Source organism: Daphnia pulicaria, chromosome 9, assembly GCF_021234035.1.
Source record: "Daphnia pulicaria isolate SC F1-1A chromosome 9, SC_F0-13Bv2, whole genome shotgun sequence".
Taxonomy (NCBI): Eukaryota; Metazoa; Arthropoda; class Branchiopoda; order Diplostraca; family Daphniidae; genus Daphnia; species Daphnia pulicaria.
Window position 1 is genome coordinate 2667385 of NC_060921.1, and position 12685 is coordinate 2680069.

The following is a 12685-nucleotide window of genomic DNA, read 5'->3' on the forward strand; positions in this document are numbered from 1 at the left end:
TTATATTGAGTCGTGGAATCAATCAAGATAGGGGATATTCATGCAAATAAGTGCCAAATATCAGATGGTTGCTTCACAGTCTCTGATTTCAACTGGACTGTTGTAAACAAGTCGATGATGTAGACTTTGCCCGAAAAACATGGGAAAACCAAGTGCCTTTGTGCATTGGACTTGAATTTCATTTGACTTAGACGTAGTCAGTTGCATCGATCAGCATTTCCGTAAATTGATTTGCTTCTCATTCTAGGAAGTAAAATAATTAAAAAAAAACATACCATTGCTCTATGCTCTTCTGGCTGGCAACTGGAACCAGAGATATTCTATTTCTATCTCTACACGAGTTTGAAACTTTGAACTACTCAGCGATCCGAATCATCCGATCATCGACCGCTCGGAGTTCCAATAAACAACACAAATGTTGCCGCTTTGCAATAATAAATAACCACTGCGCAATGTTGACATAAAGTGGTTGTGAAATTTCAATTTCTGCTTTCACGAAACCATGGCAACGCTTTAAATAGAGTTTTAATTTAAATTTATTTTTACCACCAACTTTATAGGCTTTTCCACTTTATTGGAGGAGGCGTGATCACATGCGGTCGCAAGAACTTGGCCGCCATTACCCATTACACTCCCGATACACAACCGACCACGAAGCACTTCTCAGGGGGATTTGTGTTTTCTTTTTCTAAAAGGGTGAAAGTGCTTTTACCGTGTAGGGAAACAGCAAAGAGGCGGGAATAAAGACCGTGAGTATAGCCATGCACTCGGTTTACTTCCGCTTGCATGACGGTTGATTGCCACGTTGCTTATGCACACAGTCAAATCGAGACAAAGTCCGTGCACAGGTATAAATATTCCAAGTTAAAGTTTCTCACATGTCGGTTGAACATTTAGAGCCCACGTGAACTTCTAACCGCGTTCGTCCATGGATTTCTAGTTCAAACTTATTTTTAACAAAAGATCTTCGGTCCTTATTACCGGCAACTGTTTGCTGGCCAGTTTGATATTAAATTCGGTTATCTGGGGCAGGGAAAAATAGTTCGGATGCATAAATGGAAAGACAGTTGCGTGCTAAAAAGTTATAGCGTGCAGATACTGCCGTGCCGAGTGTATTATTACTTTTAGTATCTTGCCACCGTACACCTTTGCTAGATTTTGCAGGCGGATAGAACATTTATTTGTAGGCCTTACATCTTTTCTTCTGTTATTGGAAGCTAAACCTGAGGTGGGACTTTGTGGGTAAACTATTTACAACTGATTCTACCCTTAATCAATTAACTTAAGCTCCTGCTTTTAATTAATTTCTTCGTCTTCGTCCACTTCAACACTAGACTCGACATCTTCTGTCGTTCTTTTACTTATTCGTTTGATTAACGAATCTTTTTCGTCGGGGTCCGATATCAGTCGATATTGAATGGGTTCGTAATCTGATACTTCCGGATCGATTTCGATTACGGGAGAATTATCGTCAGGAATGCCAATCAAATCCTCCAAATTCAACCCTTCGATTTGTTCTTCTAGTTCATCTTCGTCACGTGCTGGTTTAATTATCACCTTCCTGGAAAATGAATAAGTAAACTATTTTTAAAAATCTGATTGTCTTTGTAAATTCATAATTATAAATACTTTGGTTCAACTTCGGCGATGAGAGTTTTCAGTTTGTGTTCGAACCAATCCGATAAACTTAAATAATCGACGTAAGTGGGGAACCATAAAATGAGGCAATCTTTCTTATCGACTTGAACGGCTGATGTGGCGACAATTTCCAAATTTCGTTCGACAAATCCCTCCATCAATTTATCTATGATTAACGGATACGATCCTTGCAATGTCAACCCATCAAGCTCCCACCAGTTATCCGGCGCAGTCGTCAATAAAGCATCTGTTCACAAATTAAGAAAAACAATTACTCAACTATTTGAATGGAGAAAATGGATTCAACTTGCTGTTGTAATTCTCGTTTTCAGGTTTAACGACTGGCAAGTCGATACTGTCCCATGAAATCTATTTAAAAAAGAAGTGATATTTCAAACAAAACACTCAACTGTGTAAAATGTCTAATTACCGTAACCCGTTGGCGGGTTCCTTCCAGCACTTCCTTCTCTGTTTGTAATTCCTGGAACAATGTTTTCCGGATGAGTGGGGCGTTAGCGCCTCTGATCAGCACAACTGGTTCGCCACCCTTATTTTAAAATAATAATCCGTTATTCCATGGAAAATTTGAATCAAATTAAATGATCAACTTACGGCCAAAAATAGCCAAGTTGGTTCGCTGCGGCCTCTAAACTTTTCCAGTTGGCTAATGCAATCCGCTTTTGCCTGCAAGAAGATTAAAAGTTTCAGACTCTGCACGCGCTGCACGCCATCGAGTAATAAAAGATGAAACTTACCAAGGCGCAATGAAGGAAATCATCGCCCAAGAGAAGTTTAATCTCTTTCAAGTAGGTGGCCATGGCCGTGCACGGCCCGCACCACTCGGAGTAGACGTCCACCACTGGGTGTTCATTTTAGAAGGTGAAACTTTTATTTATTGCTTTTAATAAAACCTGCAATTTTAAATCAAATAAGTTACCGATAAGGCCTTGAAGTTTGGTGAGTTCCTCCCATTTCTCATCGGATGTGACTTCAATTTGCCAAATTAAATGGTCCACTTTCCTCTCCCATTCGGCCATCTTCTTCGGGACGAATGCGCTCATATCGGCCATGATGACGACAAATAAAATCACAACAATTTCAATGAATCAAAAAATACTACGGACACACATCCATTGAGCGTCACAACGACTGAACGATATGACATGATTTCCTTCCGGTTTTTATACCATTTCTTCCAGTCCTATAAACTCCTCAAGTTAAACAAAACAAAAGGGAAAGAAGTAATCGGGTCCGTCCTACCAACATGCGCTGTATCCCAATTTAAGTTTTAGAAACCACGTACTCCATTCATCCGAATTTGATTTTTAAAATTTTAAATACGTACCTCGTTTGTGTAGAACGCTGCATTCCCGCTCACTCACGCACTCGTCTAGTTGACTCTGTTAAACCTCGGGCGGTTGATTGCATTTCTGATACTCGGGTTACTACCAAAACAATGTCGACGAAATGGGGAGAGTCGGATAGGACAGTACGACCCATCACGAAAAACTGGTCAACTTCCCGATTGACTTTTTTGTTTTGTTTCTTAAATCGAAAGAAAACGGATGACGATCGCGTGACACGGTACGACTAAATCACACAACACTCGCTTGCTAAGCACAATTATCAAACTTTTTCCTTTGGGATGCGCCATTTAACGATTGTCTAATCGATGGCGCAATACAAATACTAAAAAATAAATAAACAAATGTTATTTACATAAACCGCTCCGCTTGGCGATAAAAACAAAAATATTATTTGGCAATTGGATCCGGTTAAATATGACCGTGAAAAAATGGACAGAAAAACCCCCTCAAAAGTGGACACAGCTGCGGTATCCCGTGTGGAGATCTATCGATTGTTGTTTGACACCCCATTGCGACACTGTTGTACAAACATTTCCCTAGTTGTTTGTACAGCTGCGCACACGGGGTAATAAAAGAAAAGCAATAAAATAAGAAACATGAGCTCACCGATGACGTCACAATAGTAAACAAACCAACGAGTCAATAATGTAAAGTTCAAAATTCTATTCATTCCTTAAGAGTATTTGTAAAACGTAATTGTATAGAGTTTAAAAAAAAAAGAGAGAAGTTTAATATTGGCCGAATAAAGATGGGGGCCGTTCACATATGACGTCACGGGCCGAGGGGGGGGAGGGGGGTGCACCTTGTATGACGAATTGTGACGAGGGGGGGTAGGGGGGGTATTCACAGTGGGACGTCACAAGGCACTACACAAGCGCCACCAAGTGGGATATGTTGGCAACTACATAAATTTCTTTTAGTTTTTCTGGATCGCTAGAGCAAACGGAGCAAAGTGATTGTCAGCACCTCGTTTGCTTGACCAACTAAGAAAATAATGAACAACATTGTGTTCTATATTAAAAACTGCAGAAAATACAGAAAATAAAGAATTTTTAGCGGCTTAAACAATTTTTAAAAAGGGAGGGGGGTATCTGACTTTGTGACGTCATATTAGAGGGGGGGTATACCTACTGTGATGAATTGTGACGAAGGGGGGAGGGGGGGTGTAAAATCGTCAAAAAGTCCGTGACGTCATATGTGAACGGCCCCATGCCATATTCGATGACTAGAGAGGGAAGATTTTTTAATATTATAATTTAAAAAGTGTCTTTTGTCGGTTGTCTTAGATTCGCAATTTTGTTCACAACATTTGGAATGGTGAAATAGTTGGCAAACGAATTCAAGGCTGCGAGAGATTTCTTTCATAGTCTAACGGGGGTTTGTTTAGCTTTCACTGGGCTCACATTCTAGAACTAGAACGTGAGGATTTCCTACCGGACGGCGATATGGGCGCGGGAGAATGGGAAGGGTCGTGATTGTAGCCGTTGAGTGCTTTGTCGATCGTAGAATGGGGCAACTGGTAGTTAAACTCGGCTTTGGCAAGCCGCAAACACTCTTCTAGGGTCGATATGAAGGTGTCGCAAGTGGCCGAGAGCAAGTGCGTGGATTCGTCCAGTTTCTATACACAACAAAAGATATATTGGTGAGACACGTTCAACTGTATCGATTGGGATAAAATACTTCAACATCTGGAGGTGCTTGTGTAGCTGCATCTTTCACAGAATGAACTTGCTGCATCAATAAATCACAGTAGAGCCTCAATTCACTTCGTTTGGATTTCAAACTGTCTCTTTCTTCGGGAACTGAAATATATACTGGGGGAAAGAAAATATTGGCATTAGACAAATTCGAGAACTATTGGTTTTTGAAATATTCACCTGGTTCACTGTATGTATCTTTTGTTGTGAGGCCTTCACAGGCTTTGGCACTGCCAAGTGCTACCAGCCACTGCTGCCTTTCTTGTGATGTGGAAGCCCTAAGGTAGAAGTGCTGTTCCCCAGGAACAGTAACATCGAGACGAAGAGGATCTGCTTGACTCACTTTAAAAGATTGGAACAAAAGTTAGTTTCTTCAACGATAATACACATAAAGCATTGTCGTTCACCTGAGATTTCGCAAGCAGTGATTTTTAGCGAACCTTTGCAACCCTGATTAACTTCTTCCTGAGATTTGTAGTAGACCAGGACTCCATCGTCCAGCACAAACCAGCGTGGTTGCCAGCCTGGAATCAATAAATGGCACGAAATCACACACAACCAACAACTAACACATCCAGGCAAGTGTTGATATCACAGTCACACGACAAAGAGTAACAAAGGCTTCCAAAATCGGCCGAATTGGAGCTGAAGCCATGGCAACAAACACTCACAAGAGTGCGAGAGTCAGGCGTTGACGTCGTAAACTAAAGTAATAGAGTCTGTAATAGTACGAACCTGTCCAATAATTTGTCCATTTCCACAGGACTCCCTCCATGTCTGACTTCAATTTCCGTGCTGAATCTTTGCTGATGTGGCGCTATATAAACCAGAGCCTATATAGATGTACTTGTTTGCAAGTGACACGTATTGAAAAATGCCCCGAGCAATGTTGTGTTTTTCACTCGTTGTTTACGTCGGCAGCTGCAGGCCGAGATATGCCCGTTGCCCTGTATTTCAAATGCACCTTTTGTTTTCCTTCTCGTTTTACATCAAGGACCCATAATTCACGTTTCAGATAACGTCAACGACGAGGAAAGATAGCGGCACGATTAATGTTCAACGAAATTGCTATCAAATTTCCAAGTTTTCGAGCTGGTAATCGATTATTAAGCAGAACGATACGAGATGGCGCGCAAGTTCTTCGATTTAAAACAAAAACAAATTCATTAACGATCAAAATAAGGAAATATCATAAAGGATCCTCGTATATTGATGACATAATAGTTCAAAGATCAAATAAGCAATTAAAATTAAGCGGCGTAATCTTTTATTCTCGGAAATGGTCGACGGATCGATGAAAACGATTACTTAAAGGAAGCGAGAATAAAAGAAGTTGGTACTACGATTGTCGCAGCTAGGCTAAATCGTCGCAACGCGTTACCAACAGCAACGAATCAACATATCTTCGTTCGTTACCTACCAGATCAGCCAAACCCTTCTTTTTAAGACTCGCACAAGAAAGCGGCCGGAAAGTCATTCACACTAAAAAGGTACACACAGCACAATTCCTTGTTATCCGTTTGATTAATCACAGTCTCTTATATTCAAGGTACTTCCATTTCTCTTTTCTTTTTCGCACAGCTCGTTATCTAACGATCAAAAAGGTAATAAAGCCAAATTTATAGCAGAAATAGACATGACGGGCTCCTCCCAAGTCGATTCGTGTCACCTATATATAGCGAAAACATTGCAGGTGTAATCAGACGCATCGCATAGCTAATTACTTTCACAGTGAGTTTCTAAGGTTGTAGTACATGTACGTGCGTTCGTGTGTGACCATGTTTTCACGTGCCTGCCGATAGCGACTGCGCTGATTTTCTTTGTAACCTCACACTTGTTCTCGATGGCTGAGAATTATTATAGGCTCCCACCACCTACAGTATATATACGCTGTATATAATAAAAACGTGAGGGAAATGAGAAGCTCAGTCTACCACCGACCGGCTCCTCTTTCTAGTCAAATGTTGCTCCTGTGAAATTTCAAATATTTAGATTTAATTTTGTGTACTTAAACTATAATAATCATCATGGCGGGTAATTTGTTAGCAAGGAAAATGGCAGCTGGAAAGAAGAGAGTGGATCATGTCGCCTGGCAAATCGAAGTGGCCAATAACGAAGAATGGGAAGAACTCACCAAACTTCAAGGACTAGTCGGTAAAAATTTGTTAAAAATTGTTCGTCTAAAAATTTTATCCGCACCATCTAAAAGTTAATTTTCCTATCCGGAAGTGGTGGACGTCTACTCCGAGTGGTGCGGTCCGTGCACGGCCATGGCCAGCCATTTGAAAGAGATTAAATTACAATTAGGGGACGATTTCCTTCATTGCGCCCTGGTAAGTTCATCATCATTATTACTCGATTGCGTGCGTATATCCAGCTGATAATATAATTAACTCGACTTTAAGGCTAAAGCGGATTGTATCAGCCAACTCGGCAGGTTCAGGGGTCGCAGCGAACCCACTTGGCTTTTTGTGGCTGTAAGTGGATCAAAATTATTTTAAAACGCAAATTCTAGATGAAATTACTGGCTAATTTGTCTAAAAGGGTGGTGAACCTGTGGCGTTAATCAGAGGCGCTAATGCTCCGCTCATCCGCAAAACTTTATTGGCTGAATTACAAACAGAAAAGGAAGTTATAGAAGGAACCCGCCAACGGATGACGGTATAGTTGATTATCTAACATTTTAATTTACAATTTTAATTGCAATTATAATTATCTAAACAGATGGCGTGGGATAGTTTCGACCTACCCAACAGCAATCCCGAGACCGAAGAAACCAACCGTAAGTCCAACAACTATTTACAATTAAATAATATCAATAATTAATTCTTTTGCGTTAATAAAAGACAAGGAAATTGAATTGACGACTGCGCCGGATAACTGGCTGGAGCTGGACGGATTGACTTTGAAAGGATCGTATCAATTGATCATCGATAAACTGATGGAAGCATTGGCAGAAAAGAATATGGAAATATCCGCCAGATCGTCTGTCCGTCTCCACAAAAAAGATTGTCTCATTTTGTGGTTCCCGTCGTCGGTGGAGGATGAAACCCTGGCCGAATGGTTCGATGTTACCATCAAAAGTCTCATCGCCGAAGTGGAACCAAAGTATTTTCTAAATTCTGTCTCTTATAATTAAAATTAATTCATTCATTCCTTTTTTAAAATTGAAGAATTGTCAAAGAAGAAGAGAACGAAGATGAATTGGTGGAGAAGATTGAAGGAATAGAATTGGAGGAAAAACCGGATAATTCGGATGAAAACGCAGCCGCTGAAGTCACCGATGAAGAATCTGATTATCAACCGATCGAATTCCACCTGATATCTGACCCAGACGAAAAAGAAGCGCTAATCAAACAATTGGAAAAGGAATCAGCAGAGGAAGGAGGAGAAGAAGAACAAGTTGAAAATGAAACGGTTGAAGAAGCTGCCCAAGAAGAAGAGGAAAAACAACCGGAAGAACCGGAAGAATTGCCCGTTGAAAATGCGGAAGAGAATGCAGATGCAATCGAAGAAGTTGCTGAAACCGTTGCCGAACCAGTCGAATCGACCTAGTCTCGACATATCCCCCCCCATAATAAAACGTCACCTTCAGTCGTAGATGTAAAACATTCTACGTAGCCGCTTAAAATGTACGGTATAACTGCTTATTGCGGACTATATCCAGGGCCACCAGCTATATAGAGGGAGCGATCCGAGAGCTTCAGCTACAAAGCACCGTTTAATCACGTTCGTTATACATCAATCATCAAAAAAGAAATTGAGCGCACGACGGACAGTATGTACGGAACAAGTTGTGGAGTAAATTAACATTCGGAGGAACAACACAATGGCGTGTGTGAGTGACAAGAACTCTATAAAAGCAGCACACAGTCGCATAGACAAGAAAACTTTTGTATGCAACTCGCAGAAAGAAACTGCCCGCTTGGGAAATCTAAAGTGTACGGTGTGGCAAAGGGGAAAAAAAGTTAAACGAAAAAATAAACACACACACAGTCTCACGCGATGGTTTTAACTTATTTTATTTCTGGTGCGGGACACGCAACCGCGGTTATCCCCACCCCATTGCTGTGTGCCATCCTTGATTTGTCCTTTAATCACTCGGTTTTCTTGACTTTCTTCGAAGGCCTTCTCAGTTTCAATGCCAAGAATATAATGGCCAGATTGAGAATCAAACTAACCGAATAGTTGGCCAACAATGGGGCGTCGAAACCGCGATCCAAAGTTGTAAAAATCCTCGCTGGGAAAAACAAAAATAGATAAAAATCGAATTCTACAAGGGAATGAATCGTTTAAAACACTTACTGACGCAAGTGTAGACGGCAATGGACCAGGTTAAAACACTAACCGACTCTGAGTTTTGAGAGGCGTGCATAGTTCGAAGTTGGGCCAGTTTACTCGCCGCAGATATCGGAGTGCAAAGGCTCTTAATATTTTAAAAACAAATCGTTCAATTGTCTAATCTATTTTTCTGACATTGTAAACAAATAATTTTACCATTAGCGTGACTAGTAGGGCGCCAGGAAACATTCCCGAGGTCAAGGCGTAAACGACGGCCGAATAGGCACCGAATGCGGCGAACCATTTCGTACCGATTTGATTACTGTAATGAAGGACAAGTGCCAAAAGGAGGAGATCCTGACCGACCAGAAATGGATACTCCAAATAAGATGAAAGTGCGTAACCGCTAGATACACTGTAGCACAGGCCAATAGTAAACCTACATGTGATACAATGGCCTACTTAATTCTCTCCCGAGTTAAACGTGACGAGGTATACTATAATTATTCAGAGAAATCAATAGAAATAGAGAGATGAAACACTTACGAAGTCAATTCCAGTAAAGTACCGGGTAGACTCAGTCCAGTGGTGCTTTTGCTTTTCACGAGACTAATTATCTGCGGCACTTTTAAAACAATACACAGCACAATTGTTGAAATGTTGGCAAAGCCAATTGATAAAGAATACAAGTCAGTCATTTTTGAGAGTGACGTGGTTGATCGACTGATCTGATCAAAGTCCAGCAGAAGACTGACTATTTTTCAAAACTACTTTTGATGAGTTTACAGAGTTACATGACGTCTGGCAAATCAATCGAGATCATGCTGACCCATTTTTCTTCTTTGTATTTTTAAATAATGGCAACGCTGTCGTGTTCGTCTGCTCGACTGTCAAACACATTTTCTTCGAGAAACATGGCCGCATCTTTAAAAACTTTGAGCGGCCTTGCTCAAAACAAAAGTTTGTTGAATTTTGGTGCTAGGCATGCCAACTTATTCGGCTATGGAATTATACGAAGCAACCACATCATCCAAAAGGAAAATCCAGAGGAAAAAATTGTCATGGCTGATAATGGAGACACAATTGTGTGCTGGCATCCCCAACAAAAGTAAGCATTTTCTCTCATTTAAATTAATTTTGCTATTTGATACTTGATTCTTATTTGATTTGTCTAAAAATAAAAAAACTGTTGTCCATTAATCCAATTTTTGTTCCCACAGATTCCCTTACGAATGTAGTCTTCCCATGCCAACAAAGACAATCGATGTAAACCAAGTTCTCAGGTCAGAACAAGAAGACATAGCAGAAATATTTCATTTCGAGAAGCCACAGCAGCAAAGGGAATATTTAATGAAGATGACCGCCACAACCAAACATCGTTGGTTCCCCAGGCTAGGAAAGAAATTTGGAAAGAAAAATAAGCCAGATCGCGAATTTTTGTAATGCATCGTGAAAAATGCGTGTAGTTAAGTAAAAAAAAATAAAAAAGACAAAACAATGAGAAAGTCTAAGGTTTTCTTTCCTCTTTGACTTTAATCGACACGATTACGCTTCGGCAGTTGGAGCTAGACAAGAGATAAATTTAAGAAAAAAGAAACAATTACAAACTAGATAAATCACATACAGTTTATAAAATCTTAATAAAAACTTACCAAATCTGAGAGACCGTCGTTCGACTGACTTTCTTGCTGCCTTTGATCTTGCTGGTTCATTTCCCTTCGACTTGATTTCATGTTTCTATGCTGCGGAAATGACGGCATCAACTTGGAATCGCATGCTGCAATAAGCAATAAAACATCACATTAGGACTATAACAATGTCAAGCAAAAGAGAAAACTTACGGAGGGGTTGTTCTCTGAAGTAGGAGCTCTGGAGACACTCCTCAGCAGTGGCTCGTTTGGCTGGATCGTACATGAAAAGGAAATTTAGCAACCGGAGACCAGCTGGACTCAAGTACGGGAATTTGTTCTTGAGATTGTTGTACGGCTGTGACTTGAGGGTGAAATTCTGCAAAGCGGGCAGTTGGTCCATTTCAGGCCAAATAGCAGCATGGGGAGTCCCCAAGAGTTCGATAATCATATCCAGCTGCTGAACTTCAGTTCGGCCGGGCAACAGAGGCTTGTGGAGCAGCAATTCTCCTGCATAATTAAAAATGAGCCTTCAGCGAAACAGGAAACGCATTTACAATAGGACACACGAACCGAGAATGCAACCAGCCGCCCAAATATCAATGGCTGTTGTGTGAGTTGGAGAATTGAGTAAAAGTTCTGGAGCTCGGTACCACAAAGTCACGACGCGAGGAGTCATCGGTTTAATTGGTTCACCGAATCGACGTGCCAGTCCAAAGTCGGCTAATGAAGAAAACGGTGAGTAGATCAATTCAGATAAGGAATTCCATTAAAATTTGATTTTACCAATTTTGACGCATCCTCGATCAGTCATTAAAAGATTGGAAACTTTCAGATCACGGTGGATGTAATAGTGCTTGTGAAGGTACGCAAGTCCCTGGAAAACCTAAAGAGAAAAAGGAAATTTAGAAATTCTGAAAACCAAAAGCCAAGAAAATAAATCTCATACTTGGAGACCAATGCATTTCACTTGAGCTTCAGTGAAAGGGTTTGGCATATTGTCAAGTATCGAAGCCAAATCCTGCTCGCAGTACTCCATGACTAGAAAAACACTACGCCAAATAAAACGGGAATCAAGATACAGTTGCCTATGAAATTTATTGATTATGTTTACCTTTCAAGACTTCTGCCAACCACGACTTCTTTGATGGCCACAATATTTTCATGTTGGCAATTCAACAGCAAAGTAATTTCACGTATGGCGCTGAGTGGAAGTCCATCCTTTTCTCTTTCCATACGCATTTTCTTCAACGCGACAACTTCTCCATTTCGGGTATCCCTTGCTCTATCTAAAAATTAAAATACATTATTAAAATATTCATCTGAATGCTGTGTTATAAAGTTGATGTTCTTACAAACTATGCCATAGGTCCCTTCACCAATGCGGTTCAGCTTCTCAAATTCAGAGACAGATCTGCACTTGCCCAGCTAAACCATCAAACAAAGAAATTAGTGGTTAATGAAGTCACTCAATAAATTTCGAGTAAAGTCTTACGATATAATGAACACGATGATAAAGCAATAGAAAAACATTATTTATAGAACTAATACTACGTGACTCAAGAGAACAGGATGTGTTGTAGTGCAACTATATCCAACGTCAGATTTCCTGTTGCATAGGTTTCATTACTCCTTAAAAGTTTCTATTTATTACTATTGTCAAACTATCCGGATGCGAGTCACGTTTACAGCCCTAAATAAACATGCAAATATAAGGAACAAGTAATAATACATTATCTTTTTCCGGAATCGGCATGGGCTGACCGGTAAGGAAAGATGTCAGAACCCCCTTTTTGTTGACTGGAATGCTTGGATCCTGCATCATGGTTTACGATCGACTTGAATGTCTTTTCTACAAAAATATAAAGAATTATATGTCACATAAATTGAATAGGGTACAAATCAATTCGTATAAAATTACATAAAAAAAAGGTTGCTGCTTGAGGGGGAAAAAAAACACGCGACAACAATAGTCATGCCTTCTGAGATTGCAGTGGCGGCAAATTCGCCGGGGTGACAGAAAGAGAATTTATTTTTAATGTTGATGCGATATTTTTAGATTTAACCGGAGTTG

The 12685-nt window shown here is 40.3% G+C and overlaps 8 protein-coding genes across 10 annotated transcripts in view; 2 read left to right on the forward strand and 6 right to left on the reverse strand.

Moving 5' to 3' along the window:
• Positions 1-12685, reverse strand: part of LOC124313778 — a 311762-nt gene that overhangs the window by 234870 nt on the left and 64207 nt on the right. The window lies entirely within an intron of this gene.
• LOC124313335 (F-box-like/WD repeat-containing protein TBL1X) overlaps positions 1-12685 on the reverse strand; it is a 258370-nt gene that overhangs the window by 194685 nt on the left and 51000 nt on the right. The window lies entirely within an intron of this gene.
• LOC124313215 lies at positions 1076-3751 on the reverse strand. The gene is made up of 8 exons (XM_046778018.1): positions 2984-3751; positions 2576-2907; positions 2394-2497; positions 2251-2322; positions 2069-2185; positions 1950-2007; positions 1630-1885; positions 1076-1561 (listed from the first exon to the last, which is right to left on the reverse strand). Exons 2-8 carry the CDS (start codon positions 2706-2708, stop codon positions 1297-1299), a joined length of 1005 nt encoding a protein of 334 aa, XP_046633974.1. The 5' UTR covers positions 2709-2907; positions 2984-3751; the 3' UTR covers positions 1076-1296.
• LOC124313343 (pleckstrin homology domain-containing family A member 3-like) lies at positions 4221-5640 on the reverse strand. Its single transcript, XM_046778226.1, has 5 exons — positions 5438-5640; positions 5110-5226; positions 4883-5044; positions 4686-4819; positions 4221-4623 (listed from the first exon to the last, which is right to left on the reverse strand). Exons 1-5 carry the CDS (start codon positions 5475-5477, stop codon positions 4405-4407), a joined length of 672 nt encoding a protein of 223 aa, XP_046634182.1. The 5' UTR covers positions 5478-5640; the 3' UTR covers positions 4221-4404.
• LOC124313186 (thioredoxin domain-containing protein 3-like) lies at positions 6049-8703 on the forward strand. Of its 3 annotated transcripts, XM_046777974.1 has the most exons (9): positions 6178-6192; positions 6252-6306; positions 6749-6856; positions 6932-7035; positions 7108-7179; positions 7247-7363; positions 7427-7484; positions 7549-7810; positions 7876-8703. In XM_046777974.1, exons 3-9 carry the CDS (start codon positions 6757-6759, stop codon positions 8255-8257), a joined length of 1095 nt encoding a protein of 364 aa, XP_046633930.1. In that variant the 5' UTR covers positions 6178-6192; positions 6252-6306; positions 6749-6756; the 3' UTR covers positions 8258-8703. The 3 variants fall into 3 exon arrangements, with proteins under 3 accessions (XP_046633929.1, XP_046633930.1, XP_046633928.1); XM_046777973.1 differs by lacking the exon at positions 6252-6306 and having other exon boundaries at positions 6049-6192; XM_046777972.1 differs by lacking the exons at positions 6178-6192; positions 6252-6306 and having other exon boundaries at positions 6315-6856.
• On the reverse strand, positions 8405-9779 carry LOC124313353 (solute carrier family 66 member 3-like). Its single transcript, XM_046778238.1, has 4 exons — positions 9530-9779; positions 9200-9422; positions 9008-9128; positions 8405-8942 (listed from the first exon to the last, which is right to left on the reverse strand). The coding sequence occupies exons 1-4, from the start codon at positions 9679-9681 to the stop codon at positions 8800-8802; spliced, it is 639 nt and encodes a 212-aa protein (XP_046634194.1). The 5' UTR covers positions 9682-9779; the 3' UTR covers positions 8405-8799.
• Positions 9848-10484, forward strand: LOC124313441 (39S ribosomal protein L42, mitochondrial-like). Its single transcript, XM_046778372.1, has 2 exons — positions 9848-10091; positions 10204-10484. The coding sequence occupies exons 1-2, from the start codon at positions 9898-9900 to the stop codon at positions 10424-10426; spliced, it is 417 nt and encodes a 138-aa protein (XP_046634328.1). The 5' UTR covers positions 9848-9897; the 3' UTR covers positions 10427-10484.
• Positions 10407-12639, reverse strand: LOC124313172 (cyclin-dependent kinase 10-like). The gene is made up of 10 exons (XM_046777951.1): positions 12533-12639; positions 12344-12463; positions 11967-12039; positions 11726-11900; positions 11561-11663; positions 11398-11497; positions 11185-11334; positions 10825-11121; positions 10636-10760; positions 10407-10548 (listed from the first exon to the last, which is right to left on the reverse strand). Exons 2-10 carry the CDS (start codon positions 12434-12436, stop codon positions 10516-10518), a joined length of 1149 nt encoding a protein of 382 aa, XP_046633907.1. The 5' UTR covers positions 12437-12463; positions 12533-12639; the 3' UTR covers positions 10407-10515.

Excerpts from the sequence above, each read along its gene's own strand:
- LOC124313343 (XM_046778226.1), bottom strand. The coding sequence starts at position 5,477 with ATGGAGGGAGTCCTGTGGAAATGGACAAATTATTGGACAG. Across the intron at positions 4,820-4,882 it reads AGATACATACAGTGAACCAG|TATATATTTCAGTTCCCGAA; the intron begins GTGAATATTTCA and ends TCTTTCCCCCAG. Across the intron at positions 4,624-4,685 it reads AAGCACCTCCAGATGTTGAA|AAACTGGACGAATCCACGCA; the intron begins GTATTTTATCCC and ends TGTTGTGTATAG.
- LOC124313215 (XM_046778018.1), bottom strand. The coding sequence starts at position 2,708 with ATGGCCGATATGAGCGCATTCGTCCCGAAGAAGATGGCCGAATGGGAG. Across the intron at positions 2,498-2,575 it reads CAAACTTCAAGGCCTTATCG|TGGTGGACGTCTACTCCGAG; the intron begins GTAACTTATTTG and ends ATGAACACCCAG. Across the intron at positions 2,323-2,393 it reads ATTTCCTTCATTGCGCCTTG|GCAAAAGCGGATTGCATTAG; the intron begins GTAAGTTTCATC and ends ATCTTCTTGCAG.
- LOC124313172 (XM_046777951.1), bottom strand. The coding sequence starts at position 12,436 with ATGATGCAGGATCCAAGCATTCCAGTCAACAAAAAGGGGGTTCTGACA. Across the intron at positions 12,040-12,343 it reads CGATTCCGGAAAAAGATAAT|CTGGGCAAGTGCAGATCTGT; the intron begins GTATTATTACTT and ends TTGATGGTTTAG. Across the intron at positions 11,498-11,560 it reads TGAAATGCATTGGTCTCCAA|GTTTTCCAGGGACTTGCGTA; the intron begins GTATGAGATTTA and ends TTTTCTCTTTAG.
- LOC124313441 (XM_046778372.1), top strand. The coding sequence starts at position 9,898 with ATGGCCGCATCTTTAAAAACTTTGAGCGGCCTTGCTCAAAACAAAAGT. Across the intron at positions 10,092-10,203 it reads TGCTGGCATCCCCAACAAAA|ATTCCCTTACGAATGTAGTC; the intron begins GTAAGCATTTTC and ends TTGTTCCCACAG.
- LOC124313353 (XM_046778238.1), bottom strand. The coding sequence starts at position 9,681 with ATGACTGACTTGTATTCTTTATCAATTGGCTTTGCCAACATTTCAACA. Across the intron at positions 9,129-9,199 it reads CCCTACTAGTCACGCTAATG|AGCCTTTGCACTCCGATATC; the intron begins GTAAAATTATTT and ends TAAAATATTAAG. Across the intron at positions 8,943-9,007 it reads TGCCGTCTACACTTGCGTCA|CGAGGATTTTTACAACTTTG; the intron begins GTAAGTGTTTTA and ends TGTTTTTCCCAG.
- LOC124313186 (XM_046777972.1), top strand. The coding sequence starts at position 6,730 with ATGGCGGGTAATTTGTTAGCAAGGAAAATGGCAGCTGGAAAGAAGAGA. Across the intron at positions 7,364-7,426 it reads GAACCCGCCAACGGATGACG|ATGGCGTGGGATAGTTTCGA; the intron begins GTATAGTTGATT and ends TTATCTAAACAG. Across the intron at positions 7,485-7,548 it reads CGAGACCGAAGAAACCAACC|ACAAGGAAATTGAATTGACG; the intron begins GTAAGTCCAACA and ends CGTTAATAAAAG.